The 16,186-nt window shown below is 37.7% G+C and overlaps 1 protein-coding gene across 1 annotated transcript in view; it reads right to left on the bottom strand.

Moving 5' to 3' along the window:
* Window positions 1–7,744: 7,744 nt before the first annotated feature.
* Window positions 7,745–16,186, bottom strand: part of LOC113477246 (macrophage mannose receptor 1-like) — a 32,847-nt gene continuing 24,405 nt past the window's right edge. Inside the window, exons 23-30 of the mRNA XM_026843472.1 lie at window positions 15,706–15,808; window positions 14,802–15,034; window positions 13,635–13,800; window positions 12,190–12,342; window positions 10,591–10,707; window positions 10,165–10,332; window positions 8,935–8,970; window positions 7,745–8,584 (exon numbers count right to left, since the gene is read on the bottom strand). Coding sequence (XP_026699273.1) covers window positions 8,385–8,584; window positions 8,935–8,970; window positions 10,165–10,332; window positions 10,591–10,707; window positions 12,190–12,342; window positions 13,635–13,800; window positions 14,802–15,034; window positions 15,706–15,808 — 1,176 coding nt within the window. The 3' untranslated portion in view covers window positions 7,745–8,384. The remainder of the gene's footprint in view (window positions 8,585–8,934; window positions 8,971–10,164; window positions 10,333–10,590; window positions 10,708–12,189; window positions 12,343–13,634; window positions 13,801–14,801; window positions 15,035–15,705; window positions 15,809–16,186) is intronic.

Genomic DNA, 16,186 nt, shown 5'->3' with positions numbered 1-16,186 from the left:
GAGCGGCCGCCATGCCGGGGGTCAGGGCGCTGTGTCAGCCCCGGCACTGGGGAGGCTGTGGCTGAGCCCGCGGCTGCAGGGGGCCAAGGTGCAGGGGAACCGGCGGCTCTGCGCCGTGGAGAGCAGCGCGGGGCGGAGGACGGCTTAGGAAGGCTCCCTTCTCCTCGGGCACCGCTGCTTTCTCAGCTTGGCTCGCCAGATCAGAGCCCGCGCCGTGGGGAGGACGGCCAAGCCCCAGAGCCACCGCAAGGCTGAGGTCGGGAGGGAGATCACCTAGTCCCGCCCCTGGCAACCAGCTGGGCTGTGACTGAATATCCAAGCCTGGAGGCTCCACAACCTCTCTGCGCCAATTTCAAGGCACACACCAAATCCGGGCTTCTTTACTGTGCAGAAGATACACTCGCCAACAGTCACTCCTCAGCCCACTGGCCGGAATCATGGGGGACATCAAGAAGGTGGCCTAGGATGGGGGACACCCTTGCTTTGCAGTTGTAGGAGGTAGAAATAAAAGCTTACATGTCAGAGGTGGCTGGTCTTTGATGAAGCCCTGTCCTCAGTCCCTGGCTCATGAAGTACTGGGATGCCACCGCAGACTCATCATCTCAATGTCTGTGTGATCTTGTAGGAAAAACATTTCTCCATTTTGCAGCTTCTGCAAAAATAGAACTTGACTCAGCCAAGGTTCAGAATAATATAAACCATGCAAGTTCTGTTTCCATTAAAGAAGGGATCACATCAGGCAGTTGAACAATTTCCTCTGGATATATAGCAGACTTATGAACAAGGAATTACAAATTTAGGAACAGATGGGAACTGCTGAAACACACTGGAGAAAACTAATGTTCAGTTAGAAAAAAAAATCTTGTTTCATTGTGCTTGAGTGCTAATGAGCATAAAACTGAATCATTTGTTCTAGTTCAAATAATCTTTCTCAACCATAAAACTTTGGAAAAGATTCTTAAGTATTTTACAAAAGCGCTGAGATTATTACATCAAGAACTTACATTTAAATATCTTTCCACATGTCTCTTCCAAACCTGTATATGATAGAATAGCTCGTCTTGGGGAGCGAATTTTCTTTAGAGAATCCTACAAATATGTAAATAGTTAGGTAACTAGTAACCAGTTCACTCTCATTCACATAATCTCTTGATATGGCATCCACTGAAAAACTTTGATGTAATACTTTGATATCCTCCTAACATTTAAATTTGGAACTTAATATTAAAATCAAAACAAAGAAAATGAGGGGGGAAAGAGAGACTGTTTCGTAAGAGAATGGTTCAAAGCTGCTCCAGGGGAGGTTTAGACTGGACATTAGGAAGCATTTCTTTAACAAGAGGGTGGTCAAACACTGGAATAGGCTTCCTAGAGAGATGATCGATGGCCCAGGCCTGTCAGTATTTAAGAGGCATTTGGACAATGCCCTTTAACAACATGCTTTAACTTGGTCAGCCCTGAATTGATCAGGCAGTAGATCCCTTCCAACTGAAATGGTCTAGTCTAGTCTGTTCTTAAGGACAGAGGAAATCTACATAGTGGTGGTTCTCACCACTGCCAGTGACTGGAAGCAGTTCACTATTAAAAGTTCATTTAGACATATTTTGGAGGGTGAGAAGTATTTGTTGAGACAAAGTTATAAAAATGGCACTGATTTTCCTTAATTAGGGAAAATAAATGGATTCTCCAGTTTACTGAATTGTGCTGGAGACTTGCCATTTTGGTCTCTTTTCTCACTTTCCTTGTTCAGCTGGATTGACGTAGATAGTATCTCCCTTGGACTGCAACTGAGTGACTATCTGAAAGAAGAGGAGAAAGAAGGCAATCTTTTTGTTGGGATTGATGCCAGGAGGAAATGATACTGCACAAGTGTTGGCAAGCCAGATTATCAGAGGTCTGGGAGTCTGTGAATAGCTAGTGCCAGCTGTGCAGCAAGAATCAAACTTATTCAATGAGCAGTCGGAGGGCACCTTGTTACATTAGGAGGCATGTTTGTGAAACACATAGCATTCAAAAGTCTCTGCCAAACTCTTGCAACAATCTCCTATGTAGCGCATGCAGAAAAGGCAAAATGAAAACCAAAGATTCAGGAGAATAAAGTCATAGAAGAGGCAAAAAAGGAGGAGAATGTAACAAAATGCAAAATAAGCTCATTTGAAAATGATTTATTAATCCAGTTCAAGTAATGATCCATTTCTAATCACTTTTCACCAGTGGAGCATGGCATCATTTGAAACAATTAGGAAAATAATGCCACGTAATTCAGGAATGTTTTTTACATTGTATGAGGACAGTGTTGCGTGGAGTGGCTGACATACAAGATCTTAATGTGTACTGGTGATGAAGTGATATTTAAGATTTCTTTATGACTAAAGCTGTGATACTGTAAACAGAAATGGGACTTACATAAATTAAATTCTGTCTAGATTTAGCTGAACTAAAAATTGAAAAATTCTTAGTAAACAGATTATCAGCCTGATGGCAAAAAATACTAGTGTTCTATTAGAGTTTAGCATTAAGGTCATGATGATAGTAGAAAATGAATGGGAGAAGTATAAACAGAATGTAGCCAAAGTGGATGCAGTTGTTTTATGGCAGTCTACACAGTAAAGGAGAGGGAACTTTTAGCAGCAGCACTTGGTCTGACACTGAACAAGACTTTTATGCTTTTTCTTCTTCAGCTATATACATCAGTGATGGAGATAGAAGCAGCAGAGCCCTCGTTTCTGATGCTCAGTACAACTTAATCATTCCAAGAGTTCAGTGGAGTACTGTACACATCAGCTGCTGCTCAGGGAAACAGAATTGGGCGTACTTTAAATGCAGAGATTGTATCAGGACTATAAGCAGACACATTTCACTGATTTCTCACCCATCCTGGCACCGGGCTGGGAAGTGTTCATGAAAGTACAAAGGCAGATGGTTGCCTTGAAAGTTTATTTTAAATGTAGTTCCTTTGTAGTTAGGGTCAATGGTTTGTGCTTTCATAGGAACTTTTGTCAGTCTTAACATTGTCTTAAGAAATGCTATCTGCTCAGTTTCCATTCTAATTGAATATGAAAAATAAAATCGACAGAAATTTTTGAATTTAACAGGAGTTTAGTTTCCAAATGTAATGGTTTTCAAGCAAGGAAAAAACAAAAATCTGTTTGGACTGGTTTTGATAGCTGTCTTCTGAAATAGCCTGAAACTATTGATGATAAATGTAATCAACAAAAAATGATTAGTGTGTGCTGTGCCAGATTGCATAAGATACCAATTAGGAGTTGGATTCTGCAGAGCTCAGTTACTGGGAGATAATTGGTTTAGGCTTTCTCTGTGTCAGTGAGAGACTAGAGTTTCTCGTCAGTCTCTAGACTAGATCAAGTAATTGATCCCTTATGTATCCATTTCTCCATGCTGACCACAGTGAGGACCTTGGGTGGGTAGTTTAGCTAGATATGTTTACGTTTTAGATATCTACATTATGTGAGATGAATTCCACGCCCTTCAGGTGTCTTAGCTGAGTCTATGTATGAAATAAATTATGTTGTCATTGCTAACAATTGTGATGAAAAATAAGGAAAATGTGTCAAGAAACTAGCCTAAAACCATTTCCACAAAACTTGTCTTCTTCTTGAAACACCGTAGGGTTATTTGTAGAAATGTGAAGATTACAAGTTTAATGTAATAAGCAATTTAACACCTGGATTCAGTCATTATAATTTCACAGAATCACAGAATCATCTCGGTACCTTGAAGATGATCCAGTCCAACCATTAGCCTAACACTGACAGTTCCCAACTACACCATATCCCTCAGCACTGTGTCAACCCAACTCTTAAACATCTCCAGGGATGGGGACCACCACTGCCCTGGGCAGCCCATTCCAACGCCTAACAACCCCTTCTGGAAAGAAATGCTTCCTAATATACAGACTAAACTTTCCCTGGCACAACTTGAAGCCATTCCCTCTTGTCCTATCACTAGTTACGTGATTAAATTACATCCCCAGCTCTCTGCACCCTCCTTTCAGGGAGCTGTAGAGGGCGATGAGGTCTCCCCTCAGCCTCCTCTTCTCCAGACTAAACACCCCCAGTTCCCTCAGCCGCTCCCCATACGACCTGTGCTCCAGACCCTGCACCAGCTTCATTGCCCTTCTCTGGACACACTCGAGTCACTCAATGTCCTTTTTGTAGTGAGGGGCCCAAAACTGATCACAGGAATTGAGGTGCGGCCTCACCACTGCTGAGCACAGGAGTCAGATCCCTTCCCTCCCTTAAAGTGTGAAGTGTCCAGGTATGAAAATTTAAAATACGTAGGCAATGAAAAAACCCTTAAAGTATAACAGAGTACACTTTACTTCTGTTTTCCTAAATGTTTAAAGTTCTTCAAATACTCAAAAGGCAGAGCATTAATTGTATAATTGTAATGAATTTGCATGTTACAAATTTCATATAATTCATAAAGGGAATGTGTAAACTACATGGCCCAGATCTGGTCCAGGCTGTTACATACAGCAGTTTATGATGATCAGCAAAGAGAAAAGTAGGCCCACTGACACCTTCTAAAGGTGATAATAAACAGGTAGCAGAATATAAATTCATTAATCAAAATTAGTGCATACATAATTGATGGACAGTAGCAACAAGATAACTCTTTTTAGGATCCATTATTTGACAGATACCAGAAGTGTTGAGAGAGAGGACTAAGTCTTATCATCCTGGGTACTGTCTTTACTGTCTTCAAGGGCTGATGATGCACTGCAGTGCTACTGCAGGTCTTTCTCTTGCAATGTAAGTGCAGCCATGGAAGTTTACAGATAAAAACAACCATGGTCAGCACTGCCAGTTCTGTTGTCTATAATAAAATGTTCCATTCTGTCAACAAGTTTAGTCCATTTTGCAGCAGTAATATCAGATACAAAGTATTCGAACATGCAAAAGCAAACTAGCACAGAAAAGTGAAAAGATTAATTATTAGAGAGCTGATTTTGTAATTTTGAGACAACAAATTACTTATAATTCCATACATCCCAGTGTTTTAACTCTGGTATTTCTAACACAGTATCATACCAACTCTTCTGTGGCTCCAGTTGAAAAATAAAACTTATCCCTTGGCTCACGACTAAGGATTCTGTATTTCCATTACTGAATCACGTTGTCCTGTCACAAAATTATCACAGTCTAGTTACAGAGGAGATGGTGTATCCAGAAGCTGGTGAGGAAAATCAGGCAACATTTATTTATGAAAATGAGAGAAAAAATGCTATACAAATACACATGCACGCATCAGTATAAACACCTATATTTGACCACAATGATGGGGTGTCTTCTCCACTGTGAAGCTAATTTAAACAGCGGCATTCATAATAAGCAGTGGGGTTTTTTTATCCCAAGCACTGAACTGCCAGTGCTTGGGGTACAGGATTTTTTGAAGAGAAGAGAGAAACATGTGAATAACTGACTTGTGCAGAAACACTGGGATTTGGGATTAATCAATGAAAGGGCTAAGGGTCTCCTCTGCCCTGTGCAGTTTAACCCAGCCCTTTTCCATGTCAGGGAAATGCATGACATGTGTGGCCAATGTTTCGGTCATATCCAATATCAAGTCCAAAAAACAAGTACAGAGGAGTCAAGAGTTTTCAGACACACTGGTCTCTGCCCCAGTGACTGTTGTTTAGGACTCAGTACCTTGAATGACCCATCCGTGCTACGGCGGTGCGGCCCCATGCTGCAGGCAGTGGGTGACGAAGTCAGGGCCTGCCTGACGTGAGCAGGTCTGGTCAGGGCTGTGGCCCTCCTCTCAGGCCTTTCCCTAGGTACGAGCCCCGCTGTGCTGGCTCACTCTGCCCTCACCTGTTTTCACTGCTATTCTCACCACAGTGCTCTTTGCCTTTCCTGTTTCTGTAAGAGGCACTTTGGATCAGCCCTTGCAGTGTCTCAGTATCTTGCAGGAGGATCAGCAGCATACCTTATGCCTAGCCTGTGATCCTGTCCATTTCTTGTTCAGGCATGGCGTTCAGTCTTACTGCAAAATAGCTGTGCATAAAAATGTATGTATATTGAAAGATTTTCATATGATAACACAGATAGCTGGGATGCAGAGCAGTCTGGCTATTGAGCTCTCTGTGTTTCCCATATGGTGGTGATACTAGCCAGGCTCCTCTTCTGGAGGTCCTAGGCTGTGCTGAATTTGGTCAGCAGAATACCTCCGTTATGAGCTCCCACTTTGTACTTACAAATAACTTTAAAAATTTAGTCTCTTTTATTGTATGTTTCCTTTTTTCTTTTGGGAAAGGTAACTTCAATTTATCTAAACTGGGCGTATGTACAGTAGGATCCAGCAGCCTATACTGTTTCTAAGTATAGAAAAGGAAAAGCCCTTTCGCTATTTACTCATCAAAAAGGCAAGCGTAACTATATATTCCCAGATTTCTGTACCACATATCAGGAAACAATTTTATCTCTAGTCATCTCCATGGGAAGCAGGTGGTGTTTTTCTCGTTTGCAGTTTTCTGTAAAGTTCTCTCAGCTATTTCCTATTTCCTCCTGAAAACAGCAGTAACAGTTTCTTTATTGCAGAAGTTGATATTACAGGACTTATTATAGCAATTCAAGGAATTTCTATTTATCTAAGGGCTTTTATCTCTGGGATTTGCAAAGTTTTCAAAGGACAGTAATTGTAAAATTTGCTTTTGATTTGCTTAATTTTTAACGGTATTTTAAATAACCCAGGGGGTGGTGGGGTGGGTTGTTTTTTTTTTTTTTTTTAACCAGTTTTCTCGGTTAAGTAATGTCATACAGATAGACCAGAAAGGGAAAATCCATACAATTTTTAGACATCTTTCTATATCTGTGATTGGTGAAACTTCTTTACAAATTTAGCCAAAGGTGCAGAAGAATGTGTGTTCTCCCAGCATTGGAATTCACGGGAAAAAATTGAAAGCTCAGGAGGAAACATGTTAGCAGGGGAGCCCCATGTTTTAAGATAGCCCCTGATAAAACAACTGAAATATTCCTAAAGGAAGGAGGTACTTCAATTCCAAGTAGCTATCAATATAATTTATTTTTAAGCTTTTATTATTTACTGGATATCTAGAAAAAAGGTAAATAGTAGAGGTAACACAAGTGTGTTCTCAAACTGCTCAGGCATAGGCACAGATGTCCTGGTGCTGAAATCTATTCCACTTACTCCAGATATTCTCTTCTGTTAAAAAGAGAACTTTAGCATGGCCTCATGTTTTTGTCAGTCAGAGACCTTAAAAACAGGGAGATGGTAAGGAATTCTGACTACAGTTCTTACAGAAGGGCCAAAGAGAGAATCTATTTCATGTTACAGATACTTGGTAGAGCTCTTCTGTTCTAACCCTGCTCCTTTGTATGCTTCTTCACTGAGGTCTGTTAGTGCCAGATGCCCTCCCCTGGCTTGGAGAAAGGTGTTTTCATAACTCAGGAGGGGTGATGGATGTCTTAAAATATGCAGTATGATAAACTGCATGCTGAGGCAAACTGCTATTGTGTACAGTTGAAGAAAAGATGAAAGAGGATCTAGGCAGTACATTAACAAATGAAATGACAACAAAAAATCAAATAATTTAATTTCAAAAAGTACATTGGTGATTTTATTTCTCCAGACTGGAGAGTTATATGATGCAGTATAGGATAGTCATTTATTACACACCCTGGAATTTAAAAAGGGGCATCTCTGCATACTGAAAGCATAATTACTGAAATAAAACCCAATGGAAGGATCACCTAATTCGAATCTGACAGAAAAATCTTGATATTTACAGAATTGAAAAGCACAAGGTTGTAGGAAATGGCATAATTATTCCCAAAATCCAGAGTACAACTAGGAATAAGGGAGTCTCTTGAATTTTTTTTCCATCTGTCTATTTTTTGGTAAGGAAGTAATATTTAATTCACAGATGCAGGTATTACAACAGGTTTTGCATGAATGAAAGATGGTATCATAAACTCTGAAGGTGAAAATCTGAAATGAGCAGTGTTTCCCATCATTGTCTAGATAATACTGAAGTAATAAGGCAGGAAAAAAAAAAGATATGAGTAATGATTTCCCCCATGTGGAAAAAAAAAAAAATTCTACATTGAGTTAAATAAAACAATTTCACATAGCAAATATCTCTTGGAGTTTTCCCATAACACCTCTGGAGCCATGCTCATACATCTGAAAAATATATGTGTATTCCCCAAACAAAAGAACACTTTTGAGTAACACTTTGGAGGGAGTGTGTATGTGTGTGTATTTATATAAATCCATGAACTTTATATTTGTGAAGAGAGGAGACTACTGTGTGGATAGGAAAATGCAAAGCTGGAAAAAGATTTCACCAATTCATAGGCTGGTTTTTGTTAGTTGGAACATATGGGCATTTTGTCAGACTACATGTCGGTATGTGCATCTTTTTCTTGGATATCCACATTTGTTTCTGGTCCACTCATTCTTGTTGAAGTATGTAGCAGATTTTGTCTTTTCCTCCTCAAGTAGAAATAAATTATACATCCAGCTCCAACTATAGAAAGGGCTAGAAGAATGAACAGCCAAATGATGCCAGTGGAAAGTACTTTCTCCATTTTCTGTTCTGTAAGTGGATGAAATGGAATCAACACCTTTGATCTTGAGATTTCAGAATCAAGTAATAAATGGGATTTCTTTAACCAGAAATTTGACAAATGCAGTCTGCGTGTATATTTTTCAGTTCAACAAGTGGTTTTATTTTATTTTACTAACAAAACTAAACAAAATATAATTAAATCTGATCAAAACCCAGTTTACTTTGGAATAAACCCTATTTCTTATATCTAGATACAGATGAAGTTTATGGACTTTTTATTTTTAAATACTGTCAAAACTAATACCTAGAAACTATGTAATTATATTCTTGTATTTGAATAAGTCATTATAATACTACTTAAAAGGAAGCATGCTTACCTGTATTTTCTGTTGACATCTCAGTGTTTTCAGGAGCTTTTTGAAGAAAAAGAAAATGATTATTCTGAACTTAAAAAAAAAAAAAAAAAAAAAAAAAAAAAAAAAAAAAAAAAGAGGCATTTTAAACTTCCTAAGTCCAGATGTTCTGACAGTTCCCCTTGAATCCACTTGCTGGTGACAATTGCTGTCCCAGAGAGATGGAGCTAAGCATGTGTAATCCTCTAGTAGGATGATTGGCTCTTTCATTATGAGAGCATCTGACCTCCTCAGTTGAGATATCCAAGGAGTTAGATTTCTGTTATTTCTAAAAGTGTTTTCAGATATGTTAATTTTTGAGAAGGTGCTCACAGGATCCTTTATCATTTTAAGGTCTTTTCTGAAACAGAAAAAAATCCCTGAATGGAGGTCTCAAGATGTATCATGAGCATTTTACTTGAGCTGAAAAGGATCTTCTGTGAGTTTAGCCCCTTCTGTCAGACACAACCATTTCATGTGGATGTTGTTCCTACGGTAACTGAACTTCCTAAACTTAGCAGGTAAGGGAAAGGTCAACAGAAATATGAGGTTTACCCAAACAAAATGTTCATGTTCTGGGCTGCTTTCATTTAATCTCACTTGGTAATCAAACTCATGCATTTTCTTGCAGATAATAATTTTGCTATCAGAATAGTACCAGCATTTTACTAAACATGATTATATCATATGTAGATAGAGAGTGTCACAAGAATGTATGTTCTCATATTTCTCCAATCCATCAGCTCAGAGGACTAATGAAAGGAATCCCCATTTCCAGCATTTCTACATGACAGTTTTCATTGCACTCATCAGAACAAGATTTTTTTTTTTTTGAGAATATATTCAGCTGAAATTAAACAAAATGTTGCCTTTGAGCTTAGATTGTGTGATATTTGAGGGAAAATTCTACCGAAAACTGGCTTTTTATTAAAAATGAGGGGGGAGGTTGACCATTCTTTTGACAGAACATAGGGGTCTGAAGTATACATGATGGCTGCATGGGGCTGATGGTGATTTTGCAGGACTTATGTGAGATGCAGCTTTCTGAGGCAGTTGGAAGCCATGTGGGGATCCTTAGTATTTAGGCAGCCAAATCCTGCTATTAGGGATTATTGGTTTTGCTCACAAACCTAGAATGGTTTATATTTTTATGTTATACAGTGAAAATACATTATCAGGCATTACTTACATTAATGTATTAGAACTATTACTTACTTTTTGGTTTTTTACAGATATATCCTTTTTTGAAAGAACAGACATTGGTGTTCCAGTAACCAGACAATGCATATACTTCTCCACAGTCTTTATGCCTTTTGTTTGAAGGTTCTCCCATTTGCCAGTTGACAAAATCCATTACAGATTTGTCTGTCCATACCCACTGTCCTGATATTTAAAATGAGCATATATTTATAAAATACAGGGACTTAGACAGATAAAATAAATTGGGATAGGGAAATCAAAAGTTTGTAACATGAATAGCTAGTTAAGTGTTTCAATTACATTTCTAAACATATGTAAGCATGCTTTGAAATAAACTTTGTATATTTATTATATATATATATACTTTCAGGTATACATCTTTTTAATATATCACCATTTTGTATGCTATGATAATGCATGATTAAGTATTGAAGATATTACCTCTATCATTTTTTTTTAGCCCTATCCAAAAGTTTGGTGATTTTCCATGGAGTATCTTAATAGTGTCTGACAGAAAGTTTGCTTCAGTATAGTCTTCTACTGATACCAGATTAGCAGCTGAAAAAAATATTAATGAACATATAACAGTGTCTCATTTTCTTACAACTTAAATCAATAAACACATAAAAAATTATGCAAAAAGATATAACAGACAGATTCTTGCATGTATTATTCACTAACCTCATTATGGTTATTTTATCGCTGTATTGTATTTTGAGCATAAATGTGAGCTGTCTGGATTCAAATCAGGACAAAGACATGAAGTTTTATTTAGCCTTTGGTATTTTAGAGAAGAAGAACTGGTCTCCTGCAATACTTTTTGGACAGGTCCAACCACATCCCAGAATGTGGTGGAAGCAGGCCAAGGTGGTACTCTGATGCAGTTGGCACCATGCATGTTGCCACTCAGCTCTGTCACCACCACTAGCTGAGCAGCAGTTTTGGGAGTGCCTGATGCTATCTTCTGCAAGGATAGATAGGATGTGTAAGCAGCTACAGGTTGTAGTCTTGAAGATGTCCAGAAGCTGATTTATAATCACCATTTGCCCTGACATTACAAATACACAAAGCTGTGTTGGAGTCATCAGGAAATTACCACATTCCTGGCCTGTCCAGTGGGTAACATGTAGGCAAAAGTGTAGGACTTCAGAACATGGACCAGTGTCCAAATGTGACCTTTCATTTTTACTTTTTCTTGTAATTATGTGATTTATCTTTTTACAGAACCATTTCAGCAATTCTGTTGTCACACAGCTGTAAAGTAAAATGCCTGTGCAAAGCTTCATTTTCTGTTTACTCAGTCATAAATCAGTGTTTTCATACATATGAGGAAGTGCTGCTAGAAATCTTTGTATTGTCTCTTACAATTAAAAGACTATCACTCAGACATATAGGCTAATGTATAGAATGTTTTCTATTTTTATTCACACTGAAGTGTATGCTGCATCACAGCAATTCTCAAAACAGTCAGGAAAAATCAGAAATGTGGAGTGTCTTTTCCTCTCCCCTCATCCACACACTGCTCTTCTCTACCGATCATAGAGGGGCCTGTTCCAGAGCAGGAGCTGCATGTCTGGGTGTGTTCTACTGGTTCATGAAAGCTAAACAATTTCATCTCATTTGGTGTCCAGCCAGTGAGATCCAGTTAATAAACTGTGCCCTGGTAGTAAGACAGCTATCCTATGAGTTTGTGTCTCCTAGTTTACATTGTGTATGGATTCCCTCTTGTTTGGGGAAGGGAAAGCAGTCTGTGCCTTAGTGAGACTCTAAAAGTGTTCATCTTCCTACACAGTTACTGGTTTCCATAGAACTAGTAGGAATTTTATATTTTTGAGATGTTTATATTTCACCTGGTATTTGAGATATCAGATGCCTCTATCTCTGACAAAGTTTAGTTTTATTATGAAAAAGCATGCTCAGAAAAGCAAGCTAAAAAGCATTAAGTTTGAAGTTTTAAAGTAATTTAAGATTTACCTAGCGATATCATCCATTATTTTGTGTTTAATTATATCTTCAGTCTTTCTAAAAGAAAACACTCACCCAGTCGGGTACACTCCTGATGAGCTTGAGACCAGCTTCTTTTCCTGGAGGCCTCAAAGTAATAGCAGTGACCATGGAAAGGTATCCAAGACTTGTGTCCTCTTGATTCAGGACATTTTCCAGGAAGTTGCAGGGGCTCAGTAGGGGCCATTACTGATAAGAGAGAAGGTAGTTAGAATCCAGTTATTTTATAACATTTGTTTTTCCCATTATACTAGTAAGACAAAACTAAACAGACTGTTTTAGCTGTGTCATGATAGAAGAAATGAAGAATGTTCTAAAAAGAGCTTGAATATGGCTTTCATTTTGTGTCTGAGAGCATATTTTGCTTCATATTTACTTATCAAGATGATTAGGAAGATACAGTAGTCTATAAGAAGTATAGATTCTGTCTAATGCTGATTTTTGTAATTAGTCAATAAAATATCCAGCTGGTTTTCTGGCATAAATATATGCCTAATTAGTTAAAACTGCTATTTTTAAAATGTCTTCTGACACTTCAGTCTCCTTTTTTGACAGAATCAAAACCTTCTAGCAGGAACTGTGATTGTGAATGAAAGTGTTGGTATCACTAAACATGGTTCGCAAGATTTTTTATTAGACGGCATCCTGAATAAATTCCATAGTAATTGATATAATAGGAAGATCTTGGATGAGAAGATAAATGCAGATGGAACAAAAATTAAATGTTCTGCCAAATTACATTTTCTTCCTGTGAGTCTTCTACAGTCTATTTCTTTCCCTATTAAGGAACATTCAGCTCTCAAATTGGATTTCCAGAATATTAAAGTGGAAAGAGACATTATATATAAAATCTGAGAATTTTTGTCAAATTACATCTGAGAATGTAATTTGACATGCAGTTTACAATTTTCTAATAATTCAAAATCTTCCATAATGTTGATAAGAACAAGAATATAGCTAGATTGTCAAATGTTTATACCTTTTTCCATAGAAATTATAGAAGTTTGTGCTTGGAAGGCTCCTCAAGGGATTATTTACTTCATCCTGGTGCTCACAGGTGACATGAAGTTGTTATATAACTATATAATTTCTAACAGATGTTTGTCCTGTCTGTTCTTAGCAACCTGTAGTGATGGAGATTCCCTGACTTTTCAAACTTTGGTGCCTCAACCGGATACAGTTTCATCTGATGCCTAATCAAAACAATCTCATAGCATGTGAATGACTTTTCATATTAGAATGAATAGTTAAGAATTTAATGAGTATTCAGTCCTTTGTTTCTCAGGCTTTTGGGAATTATTATTATGAATTGATTTACTTCTGGGAAGAATTCATGTCAATATTTGGAGCTAGTTAGTTATCTTCTTATGTCTTCCTGTATACTTGTATAAAACAAGTATTTTTCCAGTGGTTCAATCTATTTAGCACAGTTGATAACTCTACACACTCTCTAGTTAAAACACTTACATACAATTGCTTACCATCTGATTTTTTACAGACAGAAAAGAGTTTTTCCTTGCAAGAAGCTGTCTTCCAGGTGCCATCAGTGTCTAGGTAGACACATGCTAATGTCTGTTTTGGTTCCCCGCTGGACCACTTGCTGTAAACTAATCTCCACCTGTCAATCCATTGATACTTGCCATTGGTCTGAAAGCAAAATGTATGCAGTAATTTCAAAGTTGCTGAGAGTGACATAGCCTACTACACAGGATCCTCAAGAGGACTTTCATGAAACCTGTATGGAATTATATGCTTACTAATGCCCCCTTTTTGTGCTTGTAAATGCTAACTGCAACAAAATGCACAGTATCTGTTATTCACAAGTGGGAATGCAGAATGATTTTTTTTTTTTATGCCCTCCAAAAAATATCTAACATTAATTCAGAGCAATTTTCAAGCATTGGGAAATGGGAGAAAAGAAAGGGGGCATGAGAGAAGGCATAAAACTGGGAGTCAGATAAGACAACATGTTGATACGACCATCAAAATGTCTACATGGAAAATGGCAGTGTGGGTGGGAGTGTTCTTAATAAACAGCACTAATCACCATCACTTTTATTGTAGTTACCGTGGCTGTGATTCATGGGGGAGAGTTTAGCATGTCAAAACACCTACCGTCCAAATGTTCACTCTCCCCTGTCATACAACTGATGCAGCCATCTCACAAACAGAAAGGAATTTTTTTTTTTTTTCATAATATTCTAACTGCTTAATGGGAGCATAAATACACATGTAAAAAACATTCCTTCAGAGGTCTCGGATTTGCTACCTGAGATGCCATGTCACTGATCACTGAGGTTCATAAACACATGGCAGGAGGGCAGGTTGCATTTTGTTCCTGGAATATCTTTCAGATTAAAATAAACTCACAATGGCAGATTTTACCATTTATATTTGAGGCCCTTCAAATGGCTCGAAACGCCACACAGCATTGTTATATACTGGTTTGCAGGAGCATTTCCTTGTGCTAAATCATGTAAGATTGTAAGTCTTATTTAAAGAACTCCAGCGTAAATGGGTGCTGTACTGATGTTACATGCTGTTTTCAGCACTACTCTGGCAGAAATTCCTATAGGTTACAAGATAAGGCCATAAAGATCAGGTCCAGTGTCAGCTTGACTACTTGTATGTAATGTATCTGTTCTTACCGCATTGCTGTTAAGACCAATCCACAGAGGTTCTCCATATTCCTGTGCAAGTAAAAACAACAGTGCCTGGCTATATGGGTCTAAGATGCTGGCGAGTTCTGAGGCATTGTTATTGCAGTTTTTCTGTGCTTCCTCCCAGTTCATTTTGTAATGGGTGATAGAATATCTAATGCCACCAGAATGGTCAAAGGTGAATTCCAGTGCTGTTGCTGATGGCTTAAAGAGTTCAGGATCTGTAGGAATAATGAAAAAAGCCCCACCTCAAGAACAGTTAAGTCTGGAAGCCACATACTTGACTTGAGTGACTGAATATCTTCTTCATTATTTACAAACCCAGTAGAAAATTGCTAATGAAGTTGAACACCTTCTCATTAGTTGTTTATAAGTAACAGATAACTTCAAAACAACAGTGAACTTTCTGGATTGAAGAAATACATTTTCAGCCTCTGAGAATTTTGAATCAGTAAATTCACAATATCTTATATAGTGGAGTTAAGATCACCCCATCAGTCAAAAGTAACACACCTACCCGCATGTTTTCAAAATTCTCTTTGCAGTTTAGCAGCTTTGTAACTCTCAAGTTTATATAGGTAAATGTAAAACTTAAGGTTTACAATAATCTATAGATCATTATAAATTTATGTAATTAAAATGTTTGTGGTTTTTAGCTATTTAATTACACTTTAAAAAAATAAAATCATTTTGCTTTCCTAAATTCTGATATTTTATTTATCATTCCCTTCTCCAAAACATTGCTAAGTAATACTTGAATGCAAGATGGACTTCTAGGTTTTACTTATCCTTTTTCTAAAAAAAATATAAAAGTTATCTAAAGCGTGTTAAACAAGAAAAATTATTTGAATCCTTGTGTTATGAATGTCAAGATTAGCGATACAGAACTCACCACTATTCTTCTGGCATATATACCCTGTGGATTTATAACACTCCTGATTGTTCCATTTTCCTGTGTCATCACCATGACCTCTCTTCAGAGAAACACAATCAAACTGTTGGAGTAAGGGAAAGAATATGAGTACATTGATATTAGAAGTTATAAAACAAAGTAGTATAACCCCCTCGGTAGTTTCACTCCTTTTTTCTTTGAATTCTGTTGTTGAAGGGTTTGTATTACAATTCTAGAATCATCTTCCTTTATCCTTTTCTGTCCTTTCTGGCTTCCTCTGTGGTGACCAGCTTCACCTTGGTACTGTCTTGTTAATCTTTGTAATCTTCAGCTCAGCCTGCTTGTTCATTTGGTTAGTTTTGAGGAGACAATGAGTTTTTGAAAAGCACTATTATCTTCAAAAACTTTCTGTCACACCTTTTGACTCAACTAATGACTATCAGTAATGTTTTTGAATAAGAATGAAATAAAAATAAATGGA

Source organism: Athene cunicularia (assembly GCF_003259725.1).
Source record: "Athene cunicularia isolate RWA chromosome 2 unlocalized genomic scaffold, athCun1 chr2_part1, whole genome shotgun sequence".
NCBI lineage: Eukaryota > Metazoa > Chordata > Aves > Strigiformes > Strigidae > Athene > Athene cunicularia.
The sequence above is the reverse complement of the archived record's forward strand: the minus strand, read 5'-3'. Positions and strand labels throughout refer to the sequence as shown.